We start from the raw sequence: 22076 nt of genomic DNA on the forward strand, positions 1-22076 counted from the left end.
CTTCCCCTGCCATGCCCACCAACCCACGCCCACCAACCCATGCCACTCCCACCAAGCCACACCCACAAAACCGGTAGTAAAAAAATTTGAAACCTGAGACTTCCGGTGGCTCCACTTCGTTGATGGCTGTCTATTTTAGACCGCTAGCTCTATGATTCCATAGAGCCGCTCAGACAGCACTAATCAGCTGTCTAGCGGCTTGAAAATCTCTCCCTCGGGCAAAGAGGGAGAGGTGAGCATTTGGGCTGAAGTAGAGCCCCCAGGAAAGCCCCAGAAAGATTTCTGGAGGCTTGATGGGAACACTCCTTCTATAGCCCTAGAAAAGCTCTGGAATCCGGAACGTTTCTGCCTAATGGTGGAACAAAACGCAGCGCCCATCTCCGCGACTGAAATTGATTAGTGATGGACTGCTAACATGCACAGAGCTGAAACAGGAGCGTCGGCATTTGTTTGTAAGAAGATTTTAACTCCCTGACAGAGGATGTATTTGTAGTCAAAATTGGAGATGAAGAAAGCAAATGGCGCTTTGTGTATTGGAAGTGAAAGTTAAGGAAATGCTTATTAAAATTGCTGGTGTGGAAGCTTTAAGAAGAATATAACAAAATATTTTTTAAATGGAATGAATAATTGTTTATGATTTTTCTTTGTCTCTCTTTTTTTTTTATTCCAGTGTTTAAGAAGAAAAGTTTATTGAATTTTTCTTTTTTCTTTTTTCTTTTTTTCTTCTTTTTGGTAGATTGCATAGTTTAAAAATGGCTTTTAAGCAAAGAGAATTAACCACTTCTAAAATACTGGAAATTTCTTCAGCTCAGATACGGAAATTAAAAGAAGATATCAAGGAAGGTTTAAGGAATTTTTTACAGGAGTTTATGGAGGCTCATCTTTTAGAAATAGATCAAAAATTTAATGAAATGGAGAAAGAAATACTGGATTTTAAAGATATGGTGGAAGAGCAGAGGAGGGAGATGAAAAAAGTAAAGGAATCAATTACGCCATTATTGGTATCTAGTATTCAGATGGAGGAAAGATGGGAAGAACTTAACCAAATTAATTTAGATTTGCAAAGGAAAATAGAGGAAGTTCAAATTAATTTGAATTTAGAAAATAAAATAGATTATATTCAGGTTAAGGTAGATAGGGCAGATGAAGAAAGGGTTATATTACAACTGAAATTAATGGAATATGCTATAAGGGTGAGGGGACTAAAAGAATCAGGAAAATTTGAAAGAGATTTTTACTCAGGCCTTTGCTCAGATAGATGGAGTGGAACCAGTAGATTTTGAAGTTAATATTGAAAAAAATCTATCGTGTTAATTCTTGGTGGGCAAGGCAGAAGTGTTTACCGAGAGATGTGATTATTTATTTTACAACTAAGAAGATTAGGTATGAAATTTTGCAAGCATTCTATAAATAAATTTCAAATATTAGGACAAGATATAATAATGATGAAGAAAATTCCTCCTAAAATGTTAAGAAAGAGAAAAGATTTTGCCTTTTTAGGAGATGAGCTTAAGAAACATCAGATATATTTTAGATGGGAGATTCCAGCTGGCTTAACAGTGAATTATAAAGGAAGAAAGTATTTTCTCAATACAGTTTTCAAAGCAAGAGATTTCTATACCAATGTATTAAAGATTGGGAATCCTTTATTGCTAGATGCTAAGCTGATTGGTGAGCAGATGGTGGAAAATGTGTAAGATAGAAGATAAGGGGAGGGAGAATTAATTCTACTACATATGATTATGGTTAATCTTTGTAAATGATTTATTTTGGATATAAATGTGTAATTTTAGGGGTACTATTTGATATATCGGAGGTATAAAGGAATAGGAAGATGGAATATTGTTTAATTTTGGAAGATAGACAATAAAATCTATGAATTTGGATTAAATATTATATTTGAGAGATTGTTTATGGATGTAATGTTATTATTTGGTTAAATAGAATTTAATTGTTATAATTGATACATTTTGGATATAAGTTATAGGTGTAATTTCAGTGATGTTATTTGATATAAGCAAGGTAAATTAAAGATTATTAATTATTACAATTGACATATTGTGGATACAATATAAAATTAATATTAATATTAGTAATACTATTTGATGTATGTAAATGATACCAAAGATATGAAAAGATGGAATATTGTTTATTTTTGGAGATTGGACAGTAAAATTTAAGAACTTAAGTTGGAAATATAAACTATTTTTGAGAGACTGTTTATGGAAGAAAGACATTACAGAAGAATTCCTGATGAATATTGGAAGATGGAACGTTGTTTTGGCATTGATCGATGAAGATTGGATATTAAAAACTATGTACTTTATTGAAGAATAAATCCCAATTCAGTCAGAAGATTCTGAAGTCTTTAGGAGTGGAATGGACTGATATATAATGGACTGGAAGAAGAATGTATTTTCTTTGTTTCTGAAAGGGGGGTTAAGGTTTTAAGGAGTGACTATGGATTATGATTTATGTTATATTTTAATTTTTGATTGTTAGTTTTATATCCTGTATTCGGTTCTGGGAAGACCCGGGTGGGGGGGGCGGAAGGTGGGAGGGAGGGGGAGGGAGGGAGGGGGAGGGAGGGAGGGGTGGATATGGGGGGGGGAATTTTTTGTAAAACTTTTTAATAAAAAAAAATTTGAAACCCACCACTGATCGGATTGGAGATACATTTTACATACATCTGTCTCTAGCCCTGATTCCTTATTAAAAGCAGTAGTTCCGCCTGCTCCCTCTCCCTCCACCTAAGCTGGTTCTTATGTTTCCAACGGCAGTAGCCAATAATTTAAAGAAAAGCTGTACAGAAACATCACAATCATATTAAACTGTAAAGTTGGTTGAATTGGACACGAAGCACAAAGAACTTCATTTTTAGAGGCAGCAAATGGTCTTAGAAATAATGCAGGCTTGTTTGTTGAAATCACATGCAACATCAATGCCCATCTGTTTAATTAAAATGGTTGGGGTTAATTTTCATCTCTTATTTATATCCATTACATACATAGAGTTGTGGAATTCTAAGATGGCAGAATGATATTTGCCATTTCAGATTTCACTTGAAAGAAGAGTTTGACATGGCACCTTTTTTCTAATTTAAAAGAAGAAGGAGCCCATGCATGCTCATTTATCTTGGATAGACCAGGCTAACACTTTTGTGAAGTCCCATACACATTGTTATCTAGATTTTATTATTAATGGTTGGTAGAAAAATATCTGAGATCTAAAGGTTATTAGGGCACAAGGGTTTGTCATCCTTTCTGACCTAATATTTTCCAGGTAGAAGATAAAAAATAACCAGCATGAAAAACAGTCTTCTACTTCCAGGAACTCTGGTGGTAGTTCATAAAATATCCATCAGTTGTTTTACTCAAATATGAAAATTCTGTATATAACACTTATAGTAAAAAGAAGAAGAAGAAGGAAGGACCCCCAAAGCTTTAGAGAATGCCTAATAACATGTTTGATCATCACACAAAAAAAATAAATCCAAAAACATTCTTATGGATGCTCAAGGTCAGAAAAGAAGTATTGTCTCTTTGCTTTATGAGGAAGGCTAAATCACTATTATTTTCCCATTGCAAGAAAAATCTTGGTGACAACTTCTCTATCTTTGTCTTTTGGCAACATTAAGACAAACACTATTATTTTCTTGTAGTAGAAATGTCTATGCTTAATTTGATGGGTGTGCACTTTAATTTTGAAGCTCTGGGTAAAATCCTTCAATATCATTTCCATTAAACTTCTGTTTCTAATATGTGACATGAGCCGGATTTTCACAAGGAAACTAGCAGATATGAAACCTGTAAACTACCGTATACACTTCATACCTTGCTTGCTTAGATCTGCTGAGCCTTTTTCATCTATTTGTCTTATGCAGTGAGTTGAATAGTTTAGTCCAGAGTTTAGTTGCCATATTTGGCAACTTTAAGACTTGTGGGCTTCAATTCCCAGAATTCAAGGAAGTTGTCAAGTTTGGAGAGGCCTGGCTTAGTCCATACAGTGAATTGCTACTATTTTTTCAAGGAAACCATAAATTCATACTGATGCTGAAAAGTATTTGCATGATAGAGCTTTATTAGGCTTTTTTTTTACAGTAGCGTTAATAGACAGAGTCTCATAAGAGTTGCCTTTTGCTGATTCAGAATCTTCCTGGCAGAACCTTAGCTTTCATCTCTTTGAACCCACTCACTATGGGGCTGGTCCATTCAATCAATCTGCAGGGACTTCGACGTGTAATGTCGCTGTTAGATACCTACCACTCGGAGAAATGAATAAGAATTCCATTCTGACATTTAGAAGCTTTGCAAAACTTAAAAAAAAAAACACAGAGAGAGAAATAATTCACCAAACCCATGGTTTGATTTCAGCAGGAAGCTATTTCTCAAGAGAGAAAATTGTACCTAGCCCTCCTTCTTTCAACTATGCTGAAAGTTCTTCTGCTAACTCACACCTGACACATTCTTTTCTCTGGCCTCCCTTTCTTTACACATAAACATTGGGTTGTCCAACTCTGCCTCCAGTCCTAACCTATGCAGTGAAATCTGGAGAAATCAGCCCTTTGAGGTAGGCCAGGTCAGGAAATAGCCATCACAGGGACTACCAAAACTGTATTGTTGCAAATCCTATTGTTGTTTCCTAATTTGGTCTGCTTTATAGGAATGATTGTCTCAGGGAAATATATAGATAAAGATACATAGAATATATAGATCATATAGATTGATTCACTGCTTTCCTCTTTCTGTCTATCTATCTATCATATATCTATCTCTATTTATATCTATTAACTGCTGCCAACTATCCGCTGATTAAAAGTTAAGAGCAGTGCACAGAGATATGCCACCACATTTGAATCTCTCACGGAGGGAAATGGGACCATGAAACATCAGAAGCTTCCAGCAGGCAGGATTTCTTGACCACCAAAAAAGAAGCTACTTCCACCATCCCAGGAGGTCACCTATTTTAAAGGAAGAACCAACCACACAGAATGAACTGAATGAACTGCAGCTCAGCCAAAATAAATCATCTTGGCTATCGATCAGAAAACCTATTACACATTACACTACGTCATTAACATCATCAGACAAATTTACAGAATCATGTACGTTCCATTTGCATCAGTTACAATTTGTCATTCCCACCTTTGGACATCTTCCAAACCAAGATTTTAATAAATCCAGTGTTTGGATTCTGATCATTTGTCTGATTGCCATAATTCCTCAGTACAATATAAATGCTGCTGACATTTGTAAAAGCAAAAGTTACTTCTTATCTAGCATTGTTTTATTGTGATGTATCTTGTAAAAATCTGTTCGGAGGCATGCCAATAGAAAAATAGAGCAATTTATTTCACAGGTGGCATGCATACTTTTGAGTTTTCCAAAAGTCTTCATCACCCAATTAGAAACTAAATCAAATTAGATGGAAAGGGAGTGAGAGAGGAACGAGGAGAAAAAGAAAAAGGAGTTTTCCCCTCCTTCTGTATTCCTACCAGGGGTGAAATCCTGCAGGTTCTGACAGGTTTGGAGAACCGGTAGCGGAAATTTTGAATAGTTCGGAGAACTGGCAAATACCACCTCTGGGTGGCCCCAGAGTGGGGTGGGAATGGAGATTTTGCAATATCCTTCCCCTGAATTGGGGTGGGATTGGAGATTTTGCAGTATCCTTCCCATGCCACGCTCACCAAGCCACGCCCACCAAGCAACACCATGCCCAAGCCACGCCCACAGAACCGGTAGTAAAAGAATTTGGATTTCACCACTGATTCCTACCCAGTGGTGGGATTCAGCCAGTTCGCAACACTTAGGGAGAACCGGTTGTTAACTTTCTGACTTGGTGAACTTCCAACTTGGTGAACTGGTTGTTGGAAGAAATTATTAGGGCAGAGAACCAGTTGTTAATTTATTTGAATCCCATCACTGTACCCCATCCTTCTGTAACAGCCAGCTGAAAGGAAAGTTTGGAGATTGTATGCTCGCTATACAAATGTGCTGCTCCACTAGGCAGTCAGCTTTCACAAAGATTCTGGTGACCTTTTTCCTTAAAACAAGTAAATAGTTGTATTTGCCCTCTTTTGCCCAGCAGCATCCAAGGTCTTTAGTCCCAAAGGCTTTTTTTCTAAAAGGCAACTGGACTTGACCTGGTGATTGAGGATATTCTTTTACTTTAGGTTTATTCTCTAAGGAGGATTCAGAGTAGCTCTATTGATTCTCCCCAATTGTTCCGTATTCCATGTATGAAATCCCAAATATTCACATTTTGCTGTTTCAAGGGAGTTTAATGCACAGTATAAGAAAAACTTTATTATGGATACATCACTTTTGCACTGGAGAGGAATTGAAAGATAAACTCACAAAGTAAAAGCTTTTTGTTTAACCTGGATAGCAAATAGGAAATTGATTTTGGGCTTATAAATTTAGACAAGATATTAGCCAAGTTGAAATAGAATTAAGAATATAGAAGGCGCCACTGTTCACAACACCTGGAAAGACATTTGTTATTATGGCAGCCCCGGCCACTTAGGCTCAGAAATCATGCCCAAAAAAAGCATGATGCCAGTTTCTTTATGTTTCACCACAAAAAAGAAATCCCTATTCACTTTAATCTCAGGGTGAGTCCCATCTACTACCGCTGTAGGAGAGGCTCCAGCTGCCTCTGCACCCTCTTCATTGACAGTAAAGATAACTGATTGATTAATACGAGACACAAGCGACTGAGTATTCCCAGTCATGCCAGATAAATCGGCTTTGCCTGGAATAAACAGATCCCTCACCCCCATTTTTGAAAATACAGATTTCAGTGAATGGTCATTTTGCACTTCGAACTTGGGCAGGTAAATTTTAGTTGATACGATTCTCATATTTTCTGGACGGGTCCATTCTTGAAAGTTTTGGGAAGAGAGATTCATTATAACCTGTCAAGTAAAATAGAAACCAATCCAAGTGTGAAAAAAAAATATTGGAGGGGAAAAAAGAACAAAAGAGACAAATGATTTTTCCAAAATCCCAAACATCTTCACAATAACCACATTATCGTTTTGACATAATCTAATAAATTTATCTGCTGAAATGCTACTTCTTTTCAAGATGCTGAGCAGTGCATCTAGGAAGAATGTATCTTGCTCCAGGGTTGTGAATATGTCTGCTTACACTGGATAGTCACAGTCTCATAGGCTGCCAGGCACTCACAGTTTATGCATTCCCTGTACGGGAGATTTCTCTGACATTCAATGTAAGGAGATATATGTGACAAATCACAAATACCAGTGGATGCAGAGAGCCATCCACTGCAAAAGAACAATTGACACCTGCTTTCCCAATTATAATGAGAGAAGGCAGGAATCTGGAAAACTCTCCAATCAGTGGCTTTAAGGAAAGATTGTCTGAAACAGTATTTTTGCTGATGCTGGATAATAGGCTATATTCTGGATAGTGGATTTCTTTTTTTTTTTCTCTCCCCCACCCCCTTGATAATGGGAAGTCCCCAGAACAGTATTAGTCAGCAAATTTTGGCTAGTGTGTCACTAGAATAATTCCTGCTACTCTATGATAGCTAGCAACATTGACCTCTAGACAACTTTTGCAAGCTAGTATATTGTTGGCCACAAACTAAGGAATATGTTCAGTATACCGACAGATTTAGAATCCTGCAGTTAGTTATTACATTGATAAACAATATGAGAAAAAAAATATCCAAGCTGAGATTTGAGAATTATTTAGGACTAGAAACACAATTTCCTGTAATTCTACAGGAAACACAATTTCTTGTAATTTTTAAAATGTTGTAGATATAAATTTTAACAATTTCCTGTAATTCTATGATTTTTAAAAAGTTGTAGATATAAATTTAGGGATGTGTGTTCAGATCTTTTAATAAGCATATTGTTAAGCATTGTGTTTGCTCTGGGAAGTCGGGGGGGGAGGGGGGTTTTGGAGGGAGGGGGGAAGGAGGGGAGGGGGGAGGGGAGGGGAAAAATTTAATTGTTGTAAAACTTTTTCAATTAAAAAAAAACAAGCATATACCGTATATACTCGAGTATAAGCCGATCCGAATATAAGCCGAGGCACCTAATTTTACCACAAAAACTGGGAAAAACTATTGACTCGAGTATAAGCCGAGGGTGGGAAATGAGGCAGCTACTGGTCAATGTAAAAAATAAAGATAGAGCCAAGTAAAATAACATGAATATTTATTTGAACGAAAAACAATAAAAGTGCAAAAGGGGGAAGGAGGATTCCCAGCTTTAGAAAATTTAGAACTACGCCGCCTTTGGTATGACCTGAGCATAGCTCATAAAATTATCTGCTACAATGTACTTCCTATCAATGACTACTTCAGCTTCAACCACAACAATACACGAGAACACAATAGATTCAAACTTAAAAGTGAACCTCTCCAATCTAGATTGCAGAAAATGTGACTTCAGTAACAGAGTTGTTAATGCCTGGAATGTGCTACCTGACTCTGTGGTCTCTTCCCAAAATCCCCAAAGCCTTAACCAAAGACTATCTAGTATTGACCTCACCCCATTCCTAAGAGGTCTGTAAGGGGCGTGCATAAGAGCACCAGCGTGCCTACCGTCCCTGTCCTAATGTTCCCTTTAGTTGTATTCCTTTTATTTTTTTTATTTTTTTTGTTTACATTTATACCCCGCCCTTCTCCGAAGACTCAGGGCGGCTTACAGTGTATAAGGCAATAGTCTCATTCTATTTGTATATTTTTACAAAGTCAACTTATTGCCCCCCCCCAACAATCTGGGTCCTCATTTTACCTACCTTATAAAGGATGGAAGGCTGAGTCAACCTTGGGCCGGGCTCGAACCTGCAATAATTGCAGGCTTCGGTGTTCTTAATAACAGGCTATTACCAGCTTGAGCTATCCGGCTATTATGTATTCAATTCATGCTTATATTTATATAATTATTTAATATGTATTTGACAAAATAAAATGAATGAATGAATGAATGAATAGAATAGAATAGAATAGAATAGAATTTTTATTGGCTAAGTGTGATTGGACACACAAGGAATGAATGAATGAATGAATGAGTGAGTGAGTTACTTCAACAACATTGTCTCACAGAAATTGACAATACAACTGCAAGCATGAAAATGAGTCCTCCTTTAGCTTCCAAGGGACCAGGGTGCCTCTGAAGGTCAGTGCTCTAAGCACTAAGAACCCAGCACAAATCTAAGCCTGTATGCACACCAATAGTGAAAATACCCTGCACAGTGTCTCTTGGCAGAGAAGGTTAATTTTCATAGACGTTGGGGTGGCTCTTTTTTTTTTTTTTTTTGGCAGGGCAATAAGGGTCTCTAATATCATTAAACCCAAGTGTGAGGAAAAAGACAGCAGCTAAAATGTTAAGGCCAGTTGTGTGACCTTCTCCAATACAGTTGGCCTGGCTGTTTGCCAAAACTTAAAACACCCTCCCATCCCCCCTCCCTGCTAAAGCTTCTTTCTTAAAACAATTGTGGTCTTTGCCTTTCATTGTGCCAATCGACTTTAGAAGTCTGTGTGTGTGTGTGTGTGTGTGTGTGAGAGAGAGAGAGAGAGAGAGAGAGAGAGAGAGAGAGAGAGAGAGGGAGTGCAAAAGGGGGAAGGAGGATTCCCAGCTCTAAACAAAGGGAAATCCCGGAATGCCAGCGCGAAAGGCGGTGCTCACGTTCCTCCTCCCTTGCTCAAAAGCCCCAACATGATATTGGAATTGGATGCCATTATATACCTGCTGAGGGGATAATTTGAATAACTTGAAAGATATAAAAGCTCTAAACATATTTGTTTAAAAATCTAAAATCTATACTTAAAATAAATGAATATAAAGTAATAAAGTTCTTTAAAGTTGTAATTCACTTTGCTGCTGAAAAAGAAAAGAAGCTTAACACCTTAAATGGTATTTATTAACTGAAATATCATCAAATCAAATATATAATGAGGTATATTATAATGACCTTTGTTTTCAGAAAGAAGCATGATGGAAGTTTTTCAATAAAGGGGGAAATATAGAAAAAACTTAGTGTCATGCTCATATATCATCTTTACAGATGTTGTTAACACTATACTATGGCAGCATATGATGGTACAATGTTTCAATCAATTTCAGGATGAAAAACTCATCAATGAGGAGGAGGAGTATAATTTATTAACCTTGTATGATATCAGTTTCTCAAGGACTCTAGAAGGACCCGAGGAAGAAATCTCTGCCCCCTCCCCACTTTCCCTTTCCAACCCAGCCTTCCAAGGGGACCTTTGAGGGAGAAATCTCTGCCCCCTCCCCACTTTCCCTTTCCAAGGCAGCCTTCCAAGAGGACCTCTCGAAAAGAGCGAAAGCTTTCTCCTGGCCGTTTTACCACCACCACACCCTCCACGCCGGCCATGGCACGAGCTCAGATTGCCGGCTGGGGATGATGGGCGCTGCAGTGCGATCTCGGGAGACTAGGGCGGAAGAAAGAATGACTGTTTCCCCACACCCTAGGATTGGGGAAAACATTGACCCCCCCCTTAGTTGCGGGAGAAGGGTTGCGCTTCAAAGCGGTCGCCTCCATCCATCAATCCATCCTTCCTTCCTTACTTCCATCCATCCATCCATCCTTTTTTTCCCCCAGCGAGCGGTGCGTGTGTGTGACATGCAAGCAAGACGTCTCACGGGCGTGTGTGTGTGTGTTTGTGGTGGGGTCTCGTCCCAGCCACCCACCCACTTGCTCCTTTCCTCTTCGGAGCGTGGGCTGTTCCGTTCGCCTGGCCTCCGTCCTCCGATCTCCTGCGCTGGGAGCGAGCGAGCGAGCCAGCGAACGGCCGGGCACCGCGGACTTTGGCAAGGAGGAAGGTGGGAGGAAGCGGAGCTGCCGGCTGTGGGGGTTGAGGGGCGTGCAAGAGGAGCGGCGTGGAGGAAGAGGAGGAGGCGCGCTCCTCTTGCACGCCTCAACCCCCACACAGCCGGCAGCTCCGCTTCCTCCCTAGGGCACACAGGCGCGCACACACACCCCCCCACACAAAAAGGCCTTTCCACGCTCGCTCCTCTTGCACGCCCCTCAACCCCCCCATAGCCGGCAGCTCCGCTTCCCTCCCTAGGGCACACAGGCGCGCACACACACACACAAAAAGGCCTTTCCACGCTCGCTCCTCTTGCACGCCCCTCAACCCCCCCACACAGCCGGCAGCTCCGCTTCCCTCCCTAGGGCACACAGGCGCGCACCCCCGCACACACACAAAAGGCCTTTCCACGCTCGCTCCTCTTGCACGCCTCAACCCCCACACAGCCGGCAGCTCCGCTTCCTCCCTAGGGCACACAGGCGCGCACACACACACACACACACAAAAGGCCTTTCCACGCTCGCTCCTCTTGCACGCCCCTCAACCCCCACAGCCGGCAGCTCCGCTTCCTCCCTAGGGCACACACAGGCGCACACACACACACACACAAAAGGCCTTTCCACGCTCACTCCTCTTGCACGCCTCAACCCCCACAGCCGGCAGCTCCGCTTCCTCCCACCTTCCTCCTTGCCAAAGTCCGCGGTGCCCGGCCGTTCGCTGGCTCGCCGCCGCTCCCAGCGCAGGAGATCGGAGGACGGAGGCCAGGGCGAACGGGAACACTGCACCACCAGGGCTTCCCCGCGCCAATGCACAGCCCGCCAAGTTTGCGCCGTCCGCCCACCAGACACGGGAATGGGGGCCGGCCTGGGGGCGACAAATCCCGCGAGACCTCGGCGGGCCCGCTCCCCGTCCCTCCCATGGGAGTCCGTTCGGTACCCCCTCCTGTGCAGGGTTCCCGAAGACGTAGACTCGAGTATAAGCCGAGGGGACGTTTTTCAGCACAAAAAACGTGCTGAAAAACTCGGCTTATACTCGAGTATATACGGTAATTAAAATATAGATTCAAACTCAAATCACCTCATCTATAAATAGGTGCTTTGCTGGCAGAAAAATGTACATAGACAACACGCTATTAGCATAAGGAAGCTCCAGCACTTGCATTGGTGGATTCGATATATTAGCTACGTTAAATCTGCCCCTTTGAGTCATCATTTCCACATAGATGCTCTGATCCTATAAGAAGGAAAGCAATGTTTAAAAATAAAACAATAACAATATCAGGAATTTCAAGATGAAATGTTGTGTATAGTAGGCCAATTGCAATACCAATTTTTCATCTCAGACTCTGATAATTCAGGATACCACCTAATATATAGATTTTGTGTTCCCACCCTGTCCAACAAGGCTGTTACTTTTAATTGTTTGACCGAATTGTGATTTTCCCTAGTTTTTTATATACTGTACCTTGCAAGTCCAAAAGACTCCTCTGTGTGTATCTCTTGGATTAAACGGTGATTTCCACTCTCCTTTGAAAGAGGCTGCATTTAATAAGATCATGGCAGTTGATGGGTCAATGGAGTTAGGACGAAATAAATTCTTGATATCACCTTTAGGAAAAGAAATTGAATGAAAATATCTGCAAATGGTGGAATACTGTCAATAAATCACTTCTTTCTGCAACACAATTTTTGAGTCCGAAAATAGAAAAGAATGCACAAAACATCAAAATCCAAAATAAATGAAAGCGTGAAAATGTAAGCCTAAAATGACCTGATTTCATTCACTCATCACATTTATGTAGCCACCCGTCTCACTCTGGGAAGTATACAGTTAAAAAAACCCCACCACAATAACTTAAAGAAAGAATGTCACCAGAGACACACATTGTATCAGAGAGTGTTTAAAAACTCAGACATAATGGAGCCATCTTGAGGGTTCCCTGTGTCTAAGGGAAGGTTGGACCCAACTGTGCAAATCCTTTATCTAAAGTCATGGATGAGAATCACAATGGTTCATTGAGCTGAAGGCCTGAAACTCTGAGCCTCTGATATATTGCAGATTGGCAATACATTCAGGTCTACCCCAGACCATAGGTTAATTTTATCTTCTTCAGCATCTGGGCAGGGCATATTCATTGACCGTTCTCTGCTCTACAAATCTTTTTGTATGTACATCTGTATTATTTAAAATTCATGAATGACCTTTTTGGCATTTAAAGTGGCAGGTTAAAGTATACAGGAGCTGGCCTCGTGCTCAGAGAGTCATCCTCTTCATCTCACTCCAAAGCACATCAGTCCATAAGCACATCACTGATTTTTCTTGCAGCAAAAAGTCCATTGTCTGTCCTCTCCCATTATTTTGCAATGATTAAACGTTCTGCTTCTTGATATTCAGTGTGGGAGATCCAATGAGTGGTGTATGATATCTTACCATTTGTTTGCCTTTCAACCCAGGAATTAATTTTTTCTCTAGCTTCCTCAGTTGCATTCATAAAATCAACTCTTTCCAATTCCGAATTGTATAGCTCTTTAGTGCACTGTATGTATCGCTGCACCAAATGAAAGAAGACATATCAATATGTTCATTCACCTATTATCACATGCACTTAATCAATAAATCTAGTTGACACTGGTTATTGGCCAATGGGAAACGAACATGGTCCTAGATTTTGAAATTACTTCTAATAATGGGGCAATGCATGTTATTGGCCCTAGGCGAAGGAACATTTTCACATACATTAAACCTAATATGTTAACCCAAACTTTTCCCCACATGTGCATTGCAGTTTGCCAGAAGTCTTATACCTGACCTAACCTAATTTCCTGCTTCACAAAACATGATATCTGTAGAATTTCTAGTAAACCACTAAAATCCATCAACATTGGATTAATAAGGGAAGAGAGAAAAAGTGTTCTTTCTTACCTCCATGTAATCATAAGTATTTGATCCATATAGCCGGCAGCCTATCCTCAGCATATGATGTTTGGAATGCTGGTTGAGGACTGTTAGGATTTGCTTGAACTGGCTGTGAAATCCTCCAGGTTTATCACAATCAGTCCCAGAATGCTTCAAGCAGCAAAGGATAGCAGATTTATAATCATATAAATATATTTGCTAACATCGTCCAAAACAGAGGTCACCAACGTTTCAGACCTCAGGGACCGCTAAATTCATAATTTTAAATCCCACGGACCACTAATATGATATGCCTAATGACCGGCTGAGTGGGGATGGCTAGGTGGTCATGTGATTGGGTGGGCGTGGTCAACTCGATGTCACTCACGTCAAGGGTGCCTCACCAGCCTCTACTCGCCCCTCACCTCCCAGCTTTGCCTCCTCACCCGGGCTCTTAGGGCCCCAACAGGAAGCAGTTGTTGGAGCTAAGCAGCCACCATGAGAAAGAGTTGGCAAAACAGCTCAGTTCAAATTGGATCTGATTGAGAAGGAGGCTCAGCAGAAGCACCTCACTGAGAACTATGAGCATAGGCTTTCCAAGCAGAGGGAAGACCTGCGGGAGTACAAGGCCAGATACTGGCGTCTGGAGGCTCAGCGGGCTAAGATGGCCATGATGCAGTCCCACTGGAAGAAGACCCTCCAGCTTTTGCCCAAAGCCCCATACCAGGAGGCTGAAGGAGACCCCAAGTCAGAATTCTTCCCACTCTGACCCACACAAGAAGACCCTGAAGCGGGAGACTCTCTGCAGCAACGCAAATGTTCATTGCATGTATCCAGCCCAGGGGCCGTAGTTTGAGCCCCCCTGATTTAATGCACTATAAAGATACAAATAATTTTTCTGCGGACCACCAAAAAATTTTTATGGACCACCTGCGGTCCTCGGACCGCTGCTCCAAAATATTTTCCAAAGACTGTATTACTATTATTATTCTCATCCTTCCTATTACCTACCTCCTCCCACATGACTATAACCAGGTTGCTTATATTTTTACGATTGATATTTTTCTGTTTGTTTCCTAGTATGATTTGATTGCTCATTAGTAACCTATGACTATCACTAAGTATTGTATCTAATGTTTCTTGATTAATGTATTTTTTCTTTTCTTTTTTTTTTTCTTTCCTTTTATGTACACTGAGAGCATATGCACCACAGACAAATTCCTCGTGTGTCTAATCACACTTGGCCAATAAAGAATTCTATTCTATTCTATTCTATATTATTCTATTCTAATATTTACATTTACCATAACTCATAACAGAGTAACTCATAATAGTAATAGCACTTAGCAATAGCACTTAGACTTATATATTGTTTCACAGAGCTTTACAGCCCTCTCTAAGTGGTTTACAGACTCAGCATATTGCCCCCAACAAGTTGGGTCATTATTTTACTGACCTCGGAAGGATGGAAAGCTGAGTCAACCTTGAGCCTGGTAAGATTCAAACTGCCAAATTGTTGACAATCAGCAGTGCCTGCAGTACTGCATTCTAACCACTGCTCCACCATGGCTCATAACAACTCATATATGACAATTCTTAGCTAAATGGTTTCAGGATGTGAATATATGTTTTATTTTTACAGCAGAAGTCCTCTTAGAGGTCATTGTCCCGATTCTTGAGACATTCTCCTTTAAGATGCAAGTCTAGGAAGTGAGCAATTATTCTTATCCATTACTTTGTGGACAACACAGGTTGGGCCCAATCATTTAAACATCATAACAGATTTGGGTTAGGATATACAATTCCAATTGCCGATATTTACCGTATATACTCGAGTATAAGCCGAGTTTTTCAGCACATTTTTTGTGCTGAAAAACGTCCCCTCGGCTTATACTCGGGTCTATACGGCTTATACTCAAGTTTTGTTTTTTTTTAAGCCCCTCGGCTTATACTCGAGTATATACGGCTTATACTCGAGTTTTTTGTTTTTCACATTTTGCGGACTGAAGCCCTGCGGTGCAGTGAGAGGGCGGGCGGGGGCCGCCAGCCTTCTCAGCTGAGGGAGGAGGGTTTCAACCGGTAGGTGCCTCATTTCCCACCCTCGGCTTATACTCGAGTCCCCAGTTTACCCCAGTTTTTGGGGTAAAATTGGGGACCTCGGCTTATACTCGGATCGGCTTATATTCGAGTATATACGGTAATATTTCTTTACTAAGAAAGAAGTTATTTTCTATTTTTCAATTGCTTAGAATTATTTATACCAAATAGTTCATTTAGTAGAGCTAGTAAAATGAAATTCATCTGATAAATCTCTTACAGGCCCATCTGTAGGGGTCACAGTTTCAGCCCATTTCCAGAAGTGAAGAGCCTGCAAAACAAAATATAGGAGTTGTGTCTCAATTTGTCTTTTTTGGGTACAAGATCGGGCTGAAGCTGACATACCTCAAGATGAAGCAAGCATGGAAACAGGGTGGCCAAGAAAAGCTCCTTTAGGGAAAATAGTAAAGATGGAACAAAGTTGTTAAAGAAACAAAGGAAAAAAATGTCACCTGAACCAGACAAAAGAAGTTGAACTTGAGCACATAAGAAATCCCTCTGCAAATCCTATGAACAGCTACCAGACTTTTAAATCAACAGAGCAATGACTTTGAGGTCCCAAACCCTGCCTATTCTGGGAATCAACTTTGAATCCAGACTTAGCGACTTTGGTCTCTCTGGTTAGTGTCTGCCAGCCTAGGTATTGTGTCTGCGTTCCCCGAGCCAGGCCCCCTGCCAGAAAGTGACTCGGAAAGTGAGGGGGAAGGGCCATCAGGATTTACCTGTGGAGCACTGGCTTCCCTGGCTCAGCTCCAGGAGCCAGAGGCAGGCCAGGTGGAGAGATAACAAGGCCTTCGTCCTCTGACTCTTCCCTCCCAGGCCACACCTCCAGACCCGGCTGATGACAATCAGGCCTGGCTGGACCCTAGGTTTAGTAGGCAGGAGAGGTGGGAACAACAGAAGCAGGGGTGGGGCAGGCCTAGGAAGTGCTGAGTCATGGAGTCACACCCCACAGGATATAAAAGCAGCAAGGGCTGCTATAACACTTCATAGCAAGCAAATCAACTGCTTAGAGGGAGAATTAGAGCTGAAGTCCTGTTTGTTCCTGGTTTCCTGGCTGACACATCGGCATCAAGAGAGATAACAGAGACACTTGGCAGACGCTCGCTAGTTTTCTGCCAGAGCTGATAGTTGCTGGCTAATTAAGTCATCGCTCGTGTGGGTGGCCTGGTTGCGGAATGCCATCTCGTTCCCAAGCCTGCAGTGTGTCGACCACATCCGCCACACCTGTGCCAGCCAGGATGGCTTCACCCCGGCCATCTCCATGCCTCCTGAACTGATGGACTTTGCCGATGTCTTCAGCGAGAAGGAGGTGGACTGATTGCCCCCGCATCAGCCCTACGGTTGCCCCATGGACCTCCTGCCCAACACGCCACTGCCTGTGGGGCGCCTGAACTCCATGTTGGAGCCCGAGTTGGCCACCCTCAGGGACTTCCTGGACAAAAACCTGGCCTGAGGGTTCATCCGGCCTTTGAAGTCCCCTCTCTCGGCCCCGGTCCTCTTCGTGAAGAAGAAGATGGGGGACTTGCGTTTGTGCTGCGATTACCGCCAGCTGAACGCCATCATGGTGCAGAATCGCTACCTCCTGCCGCTCATCCCAGAGCTGCTGGAGAGGTTGCGGGAGGCCATGATCTTCACCAAGCTCGATCTCCGGGAGGCCTACAACCTGGTACGGATGCATGAGGTGGACGAATAGAAGACGGCGTTTGGCACCCGGTATGGACACTATAAGTACACCATCATGCTGTTCGGGCTGACCAACACCCCACCGTCTTCCAACACTTTGTTGAGTCTGCGCCCCCCGAGCTGGCCCTGCTGCCAGAAAGTGACTTGGAGCCGGGCCTGCTGCCAGAAAGTGATTTGGACAGTGAGGGGGAAGGGCCGTCAGGACTTACCTCACGACCACCAGCTTCCCTGGCTCAGCTCCAGGAGCCAGAAACAGGCCAGGTGGAAGAGATAACGAGGCCTCCGTCCCGATTCTTTTCCCCCCTCCCACAGGCCACACCTGCAGACCCAGCTGATGGCAATCAGGCTTGGTTGAACCCTAGGTTTCGTAGGCAGGAGAAGAGGGAACAACAGAAGCAAGGGTGGGGCAAGCCTAGGAAGTTCTGAGTCATGGAGCCACACCCCACAGGATATAAAAGGCAGCGAGAGCTGCTGTGTCTCTTTGTAACAGAAAAATCCACTGATTGAGCTGATGTTTGTTCCTAGGTGACTCCCCAGCATCGTGGAAGATAACGGAGGCTCTTGGCAAACGCTGGCTATTCTGCTGCCAGAGCTGATAGTGCCGACTAATTAAGCCATCACTTGGACACAGGTGAGGAGGACAGAACACACTATATGAACGATGTGTTCCGGGGCATGTTGGATTGGTTTGTGGAGGTCTACCTGAAAGACATCCTGATCTACTCCCGGTCCAGGGAAAGCCATCTCCAGCACGTCCATCGGGTTCTGCAACGCCTATGGGAGCACCAGCTCTATGCAAAGCTGGAGAAGTGCTTCTTCTTCTGGACTTCCAAAGAGTTCCTCGGGCACATCCTCTCGCCCAGGGGGATCACCATGGACCCATGCAAAGTGGAGGCCTTGTGCAGTTGGGATGCCCCGTGTCAGGTGAAGGATGTCCAGCGGCTGCTGGGCTTCGCCAATTACTACCGGACCTTCATCCCAGGCTTCGCCACGCTGACAGCTCCACTCACCCAGCTCCTCCAGAAGAAAGTCCTTTTCTGGTGGGGTCTCCCGCAGCAGGAGGCATTCGAGGCCCTCAAGAAGGCCTTCGTCACGGAACCCATCCTGAGGCACCCCGACCCGCACTGGCCTTTTGTGGTGGAGACGGATGTGTCCAACATGGCCCTTGGAGCGGTGCTGCTACAGGTCCTGGCGAATGGTGGCACTCTTTTTCCCTGTGCTTACTACTCCTGGAAACTCAATCCTTCCGAGCACAACTACACCATCTGGGGAAAAGAGTTGCTGGCTATCAAGGCCACGTTCGAGGCTTGGCGGCACCATCTGGAGGGGGCCTGACATCAGGTGGAGGTCTGAACGGACCATCAGAACCTCGAGCACCTCACCACGGCTCAGAAGTTGAACCAGCGGCAGATCCGGTGGTCGCTGTTTTTCACCTGGTTCAATTTCCATGTGACCTACAATCCTAGTGGTCACAACCAGAGGGCAGACACCCTGTCCCGCAAGCCGGAATGCATAGTTTTCTTTACATTTATTATATCATTTCCTCACTGAAGATCCATAGAGGTTCGTTTCCAAGGAATTTTGGAAAGTCCAGTTGGGAAGAAAGGCTGCTAATCAGGAAAGATTGGTTCCATGGTTCCATGCAGATATTCAGGTGACAGATATCAAGAAGGAACATTTTCTAGCAATAATGTAGATGGGATTATATGTGTGACCTATAGTTAATAATTTAATAAAACCTAAAATAACTATTTTTAAGGAACACAAGTACTTGAGGACACCTACCTTTCTTATTTCATCAGCAGTGTTTCCACCACTGCCAAGCAAGACCAAGGCTAATGCTAGATCCGCACCGACTGGGAATGAAATGAAATTTCTGCCAAATCTCTCTAGCAGTTGATGTTTGAAAACTTCTATAGCAAATATGTCACAAGCCTCAGCAAAGTGTTTCATGGTGGAGCTAATAGTACCTGCATCAGTAAAGAAATGAGATCAATAGTTTGTACCGACATTTGTTTTTTTCCTTGGTACAAGAGAGAGTAATGGAAAAATGAAAAATACCAGCTAATCTATAACTACTGCATGAACAGACTATACTGATTGTATCTTTCACAGCTTAGCCCTTCCCTTTTCATTGTCTACATTCCCACTAATGTGAAGGTGGGCCAAATAAATATATCTGAAGCTTAAGTATCTACCTCTTGTAATATATTTGAGAACTGGAACTTCTAAGCATTCAAGGCATTTTTTAAGGAATCATAATTTTTTGTCATTATGTTTGAACTAGGAAAAATCATGATTAGCTTGCAATCTTGTTTGTTTAAAAACACCATCCGATCAAAACTTCAATTTTGCTTCCCAAGTTCCCATCAATCAAAACTGATGCTAAACCATGTCTTCATTCATTCATCACTGAACTGGGTGAGCTGAAAACTGAATCACCTCCTTTCAAGCTGCTTATGGATGCAGGTTACGGGAGAACCAAAGTGAAGGCTGGGAAGGGTATCTTCAGACTCGCAAGATTGTTGCCGGCCTTAGGCATGCATGTAATTGTGAAGCAACAAGGTGTTGAAAGAATTAACCAGTGACATCACTGTTGCTCAAGGGACATCCGATTGCAAGCCCCTTTCATACTCCCATTAATATGCCACCAAAGGGTGCCTCTCTAGCTACTTGCAACTGCTCACTTTTGAACTGCTAGGTTGTCAATGACTGGAGAGCGGACTGTCCCACAGCCTCACTTGGTCTCAAACACAGGCTTGCTAACTTGGCAACCCAGTGTCCTAACTACATGAGCCACTGTGTTTCCATCAGACCTATGGGGTGGTCCAGAAAAAGAGACAGGAGTGCTAATTTTTTCTTTATTGCAAGATTTCATTAACAGAATCTTGAAAATCTGAAAGTACCTCTCAGGTCCAGAGGTTGTATTCAGCAGGTTGTGACCAGTTCTGGAGAACCGGTAGCGGAAATTTTGAGTAGTTCGGAGAACTGGTAAATACCACCTCTGACTGGCCCCGTCCCCATCTATCTCTGCCTCCCGAATACCAGCTGATCAGGAGGAAATGGGGATTTTGCAGTAACCTTCCCCTGGAGTGGGGTGGGAATGGAGATTTTACAGTATCCTTCCCTTGCCACGCCCACCAAGACTTGTCCACCAAGACAGGCCACACCCAACAAGTCACACCCGCAAAACCGATAGTAAAAAATTTTGAATCCCACCACTGATCGGACTGGAGATACATTTTACATACATCTATCCAACTGATATTTTAATCAGAGCAAACGAACCTACTATATATCATGTAAGCTTCCCATGTCAGATTCAGCCCCTTATAACCGATAAGAATGATAAATTTATTTTTGGTTCTTAAAGAGTATGACATGGTTATACTCATGATTAATATATAGGGGCCTAATTTGGACTCTTCTAATATATTGCATAAGTACTTTCACTATTTAGCAGAGCTATCATATCCTACATTATTATGGAAGTGAGCCTTCATGATATTTCTGTCTTTAAACTAGACAGAAATCACCTAACAATAATTTTCAGAAAGCTACAATTCAAACATTGATGGTAGGATTAAATTTGATTTACCACTGGTGATTCCCAAATCTTAAACAATGGGGATACAGGTTTTATTCAACATTTCACCAAATCATTTTTCAATTATAATTTTTTATCTCTTCTCCTTTTAATATTGAGACTATATGCCTTTCGGATCATAGTTCAATTATATAAAAATACAATTTCAACAATATCCTTAACCTCTTGTCATTATTATTTCATTACTGATTTATTGAATAATGTCAATTTTCTAAAACAGATTGATTCAGAAACTTTTCAAGATTTTGAATTAAATACGTGCCCAGCTAGTTCAATTATATGCTATGCATCTGTATTTAAAAGAACACCCCAAAAAATTCCATGAGACCAATCTAAAAACTAAATTGAAAACATTTTGTTCATAAATAGCTAGAGATCCCACAAACACTTTATACAGAAATACACAGTAAACTAAATTTAAGTTAAATCATATCTTCTAAAGATATGACTTTGCTTTAATATGTTGCTGCCAGATCAATTCCCAGCAAAGATTTTTATAAGAGGAGATAGTAGATCCGTTTACTATTTATGAAATAAAAATTGTGATACTTTCTTTGAGTGACAAATCACCAAGATCAATTTTATGTGGAATGGTAGATGTTTTCTGATACATTCTTCTTCAGTGTTATGGCTTATGAAATGTTTTGGAAGAACATATTTTATTATTAGCGTTCAGTAAAGCTATATTTTGTACCAAAACTAGGTAAAGTTCATAGTTTGTGTTTTAATTATTATATTAAGCTGTCCTAGCGATTCCACATAATCCAGAGGTTGGTGATCGTAAAGATGACTGCCATCACCTACGGTGCCAAACCGGAAGCCCAAGTCGATACAGTTTTCTTGACAACACGTTTCAGACATGGCTTGCCTTCTTCCTTCAACTGAGAGTATTTCTCTGGCCCAAAATTACCCAACTGCCTTCTTGCTTAATTGGAGACTAAAAAGTCATGTTTCCCTATTCTTAGTCCAGTATCTT

The 22076-nt window shown here is 41.9% G+C and overlaps 1 protein-coding gene across 1 annotated transcript; it reads right to left on the reverse strand.

Annotated features, from left to right (window-relative positions):
- Nucleotides 1-6502: 6502 nt before the first annotated feature.
- Nucleotides 6503-18252, reverse strand: LOC131194971 (serpin B11-like). The gene is made up of 7 exons (XM_058176601.1): nt 18196-18252; nt 16028-16078; nt 13738-13881; nt 13246-13363; nt 12280-12422; nt 11893-12048; nt 6503-6916 (listed from the first exon to the last, which is right to left on the reverse strand). Exons 1-7 carry the CDS (start codon nt 18250-18252, stop codon nt 6503-6505), a joined length of 1083 nt encoding a protein of 360 aa, XP_058032584.1.
- Nucleotides 18253-22076: the final 3824 nt, after the last annotated feature.

The sequence above is a fragment of the Ahaetulla prasina genome, chromosome 3 (genome assembly GCF_028640845.1).
Source record: "Ahaetulla prasina isolate Xishuangbanna chromosome 3, ASM2864084v1, whole genome shotgun sequence".
Classification (NCBI taxonomy): domain Eukaryota; kingdom Metazoa; phylum Chordata; class Lepidosauria; order Squamata; family Colubridae; genus Ahaetulla; species Ahaetulla prasina.

Bases quoted from the DNA above. Each gene is read 5' to 3' on its own strand.
- LOC131194971 (XM_058176601.1), bottom strand. From the start codon at position 18,252: ATGGACGTGCTGGAGATGGCTTTCCCTGGACCGGGAGTAGATCAGGAT. The intron at 13,364-13,737 runs GTAAGAAAGAAC...CATTTGGTGCAG, and splicing joins ATACTTATGATTACATGGAG to CGATACATACAGTGCACTAA. The intron at 12,423-13,245 runs GTAAGATATCAT...CTTTTCCTAAAG, and splicing joins GGTTGAAAGGCAAACAAATG to GTGATATCAAGAATTTATTT.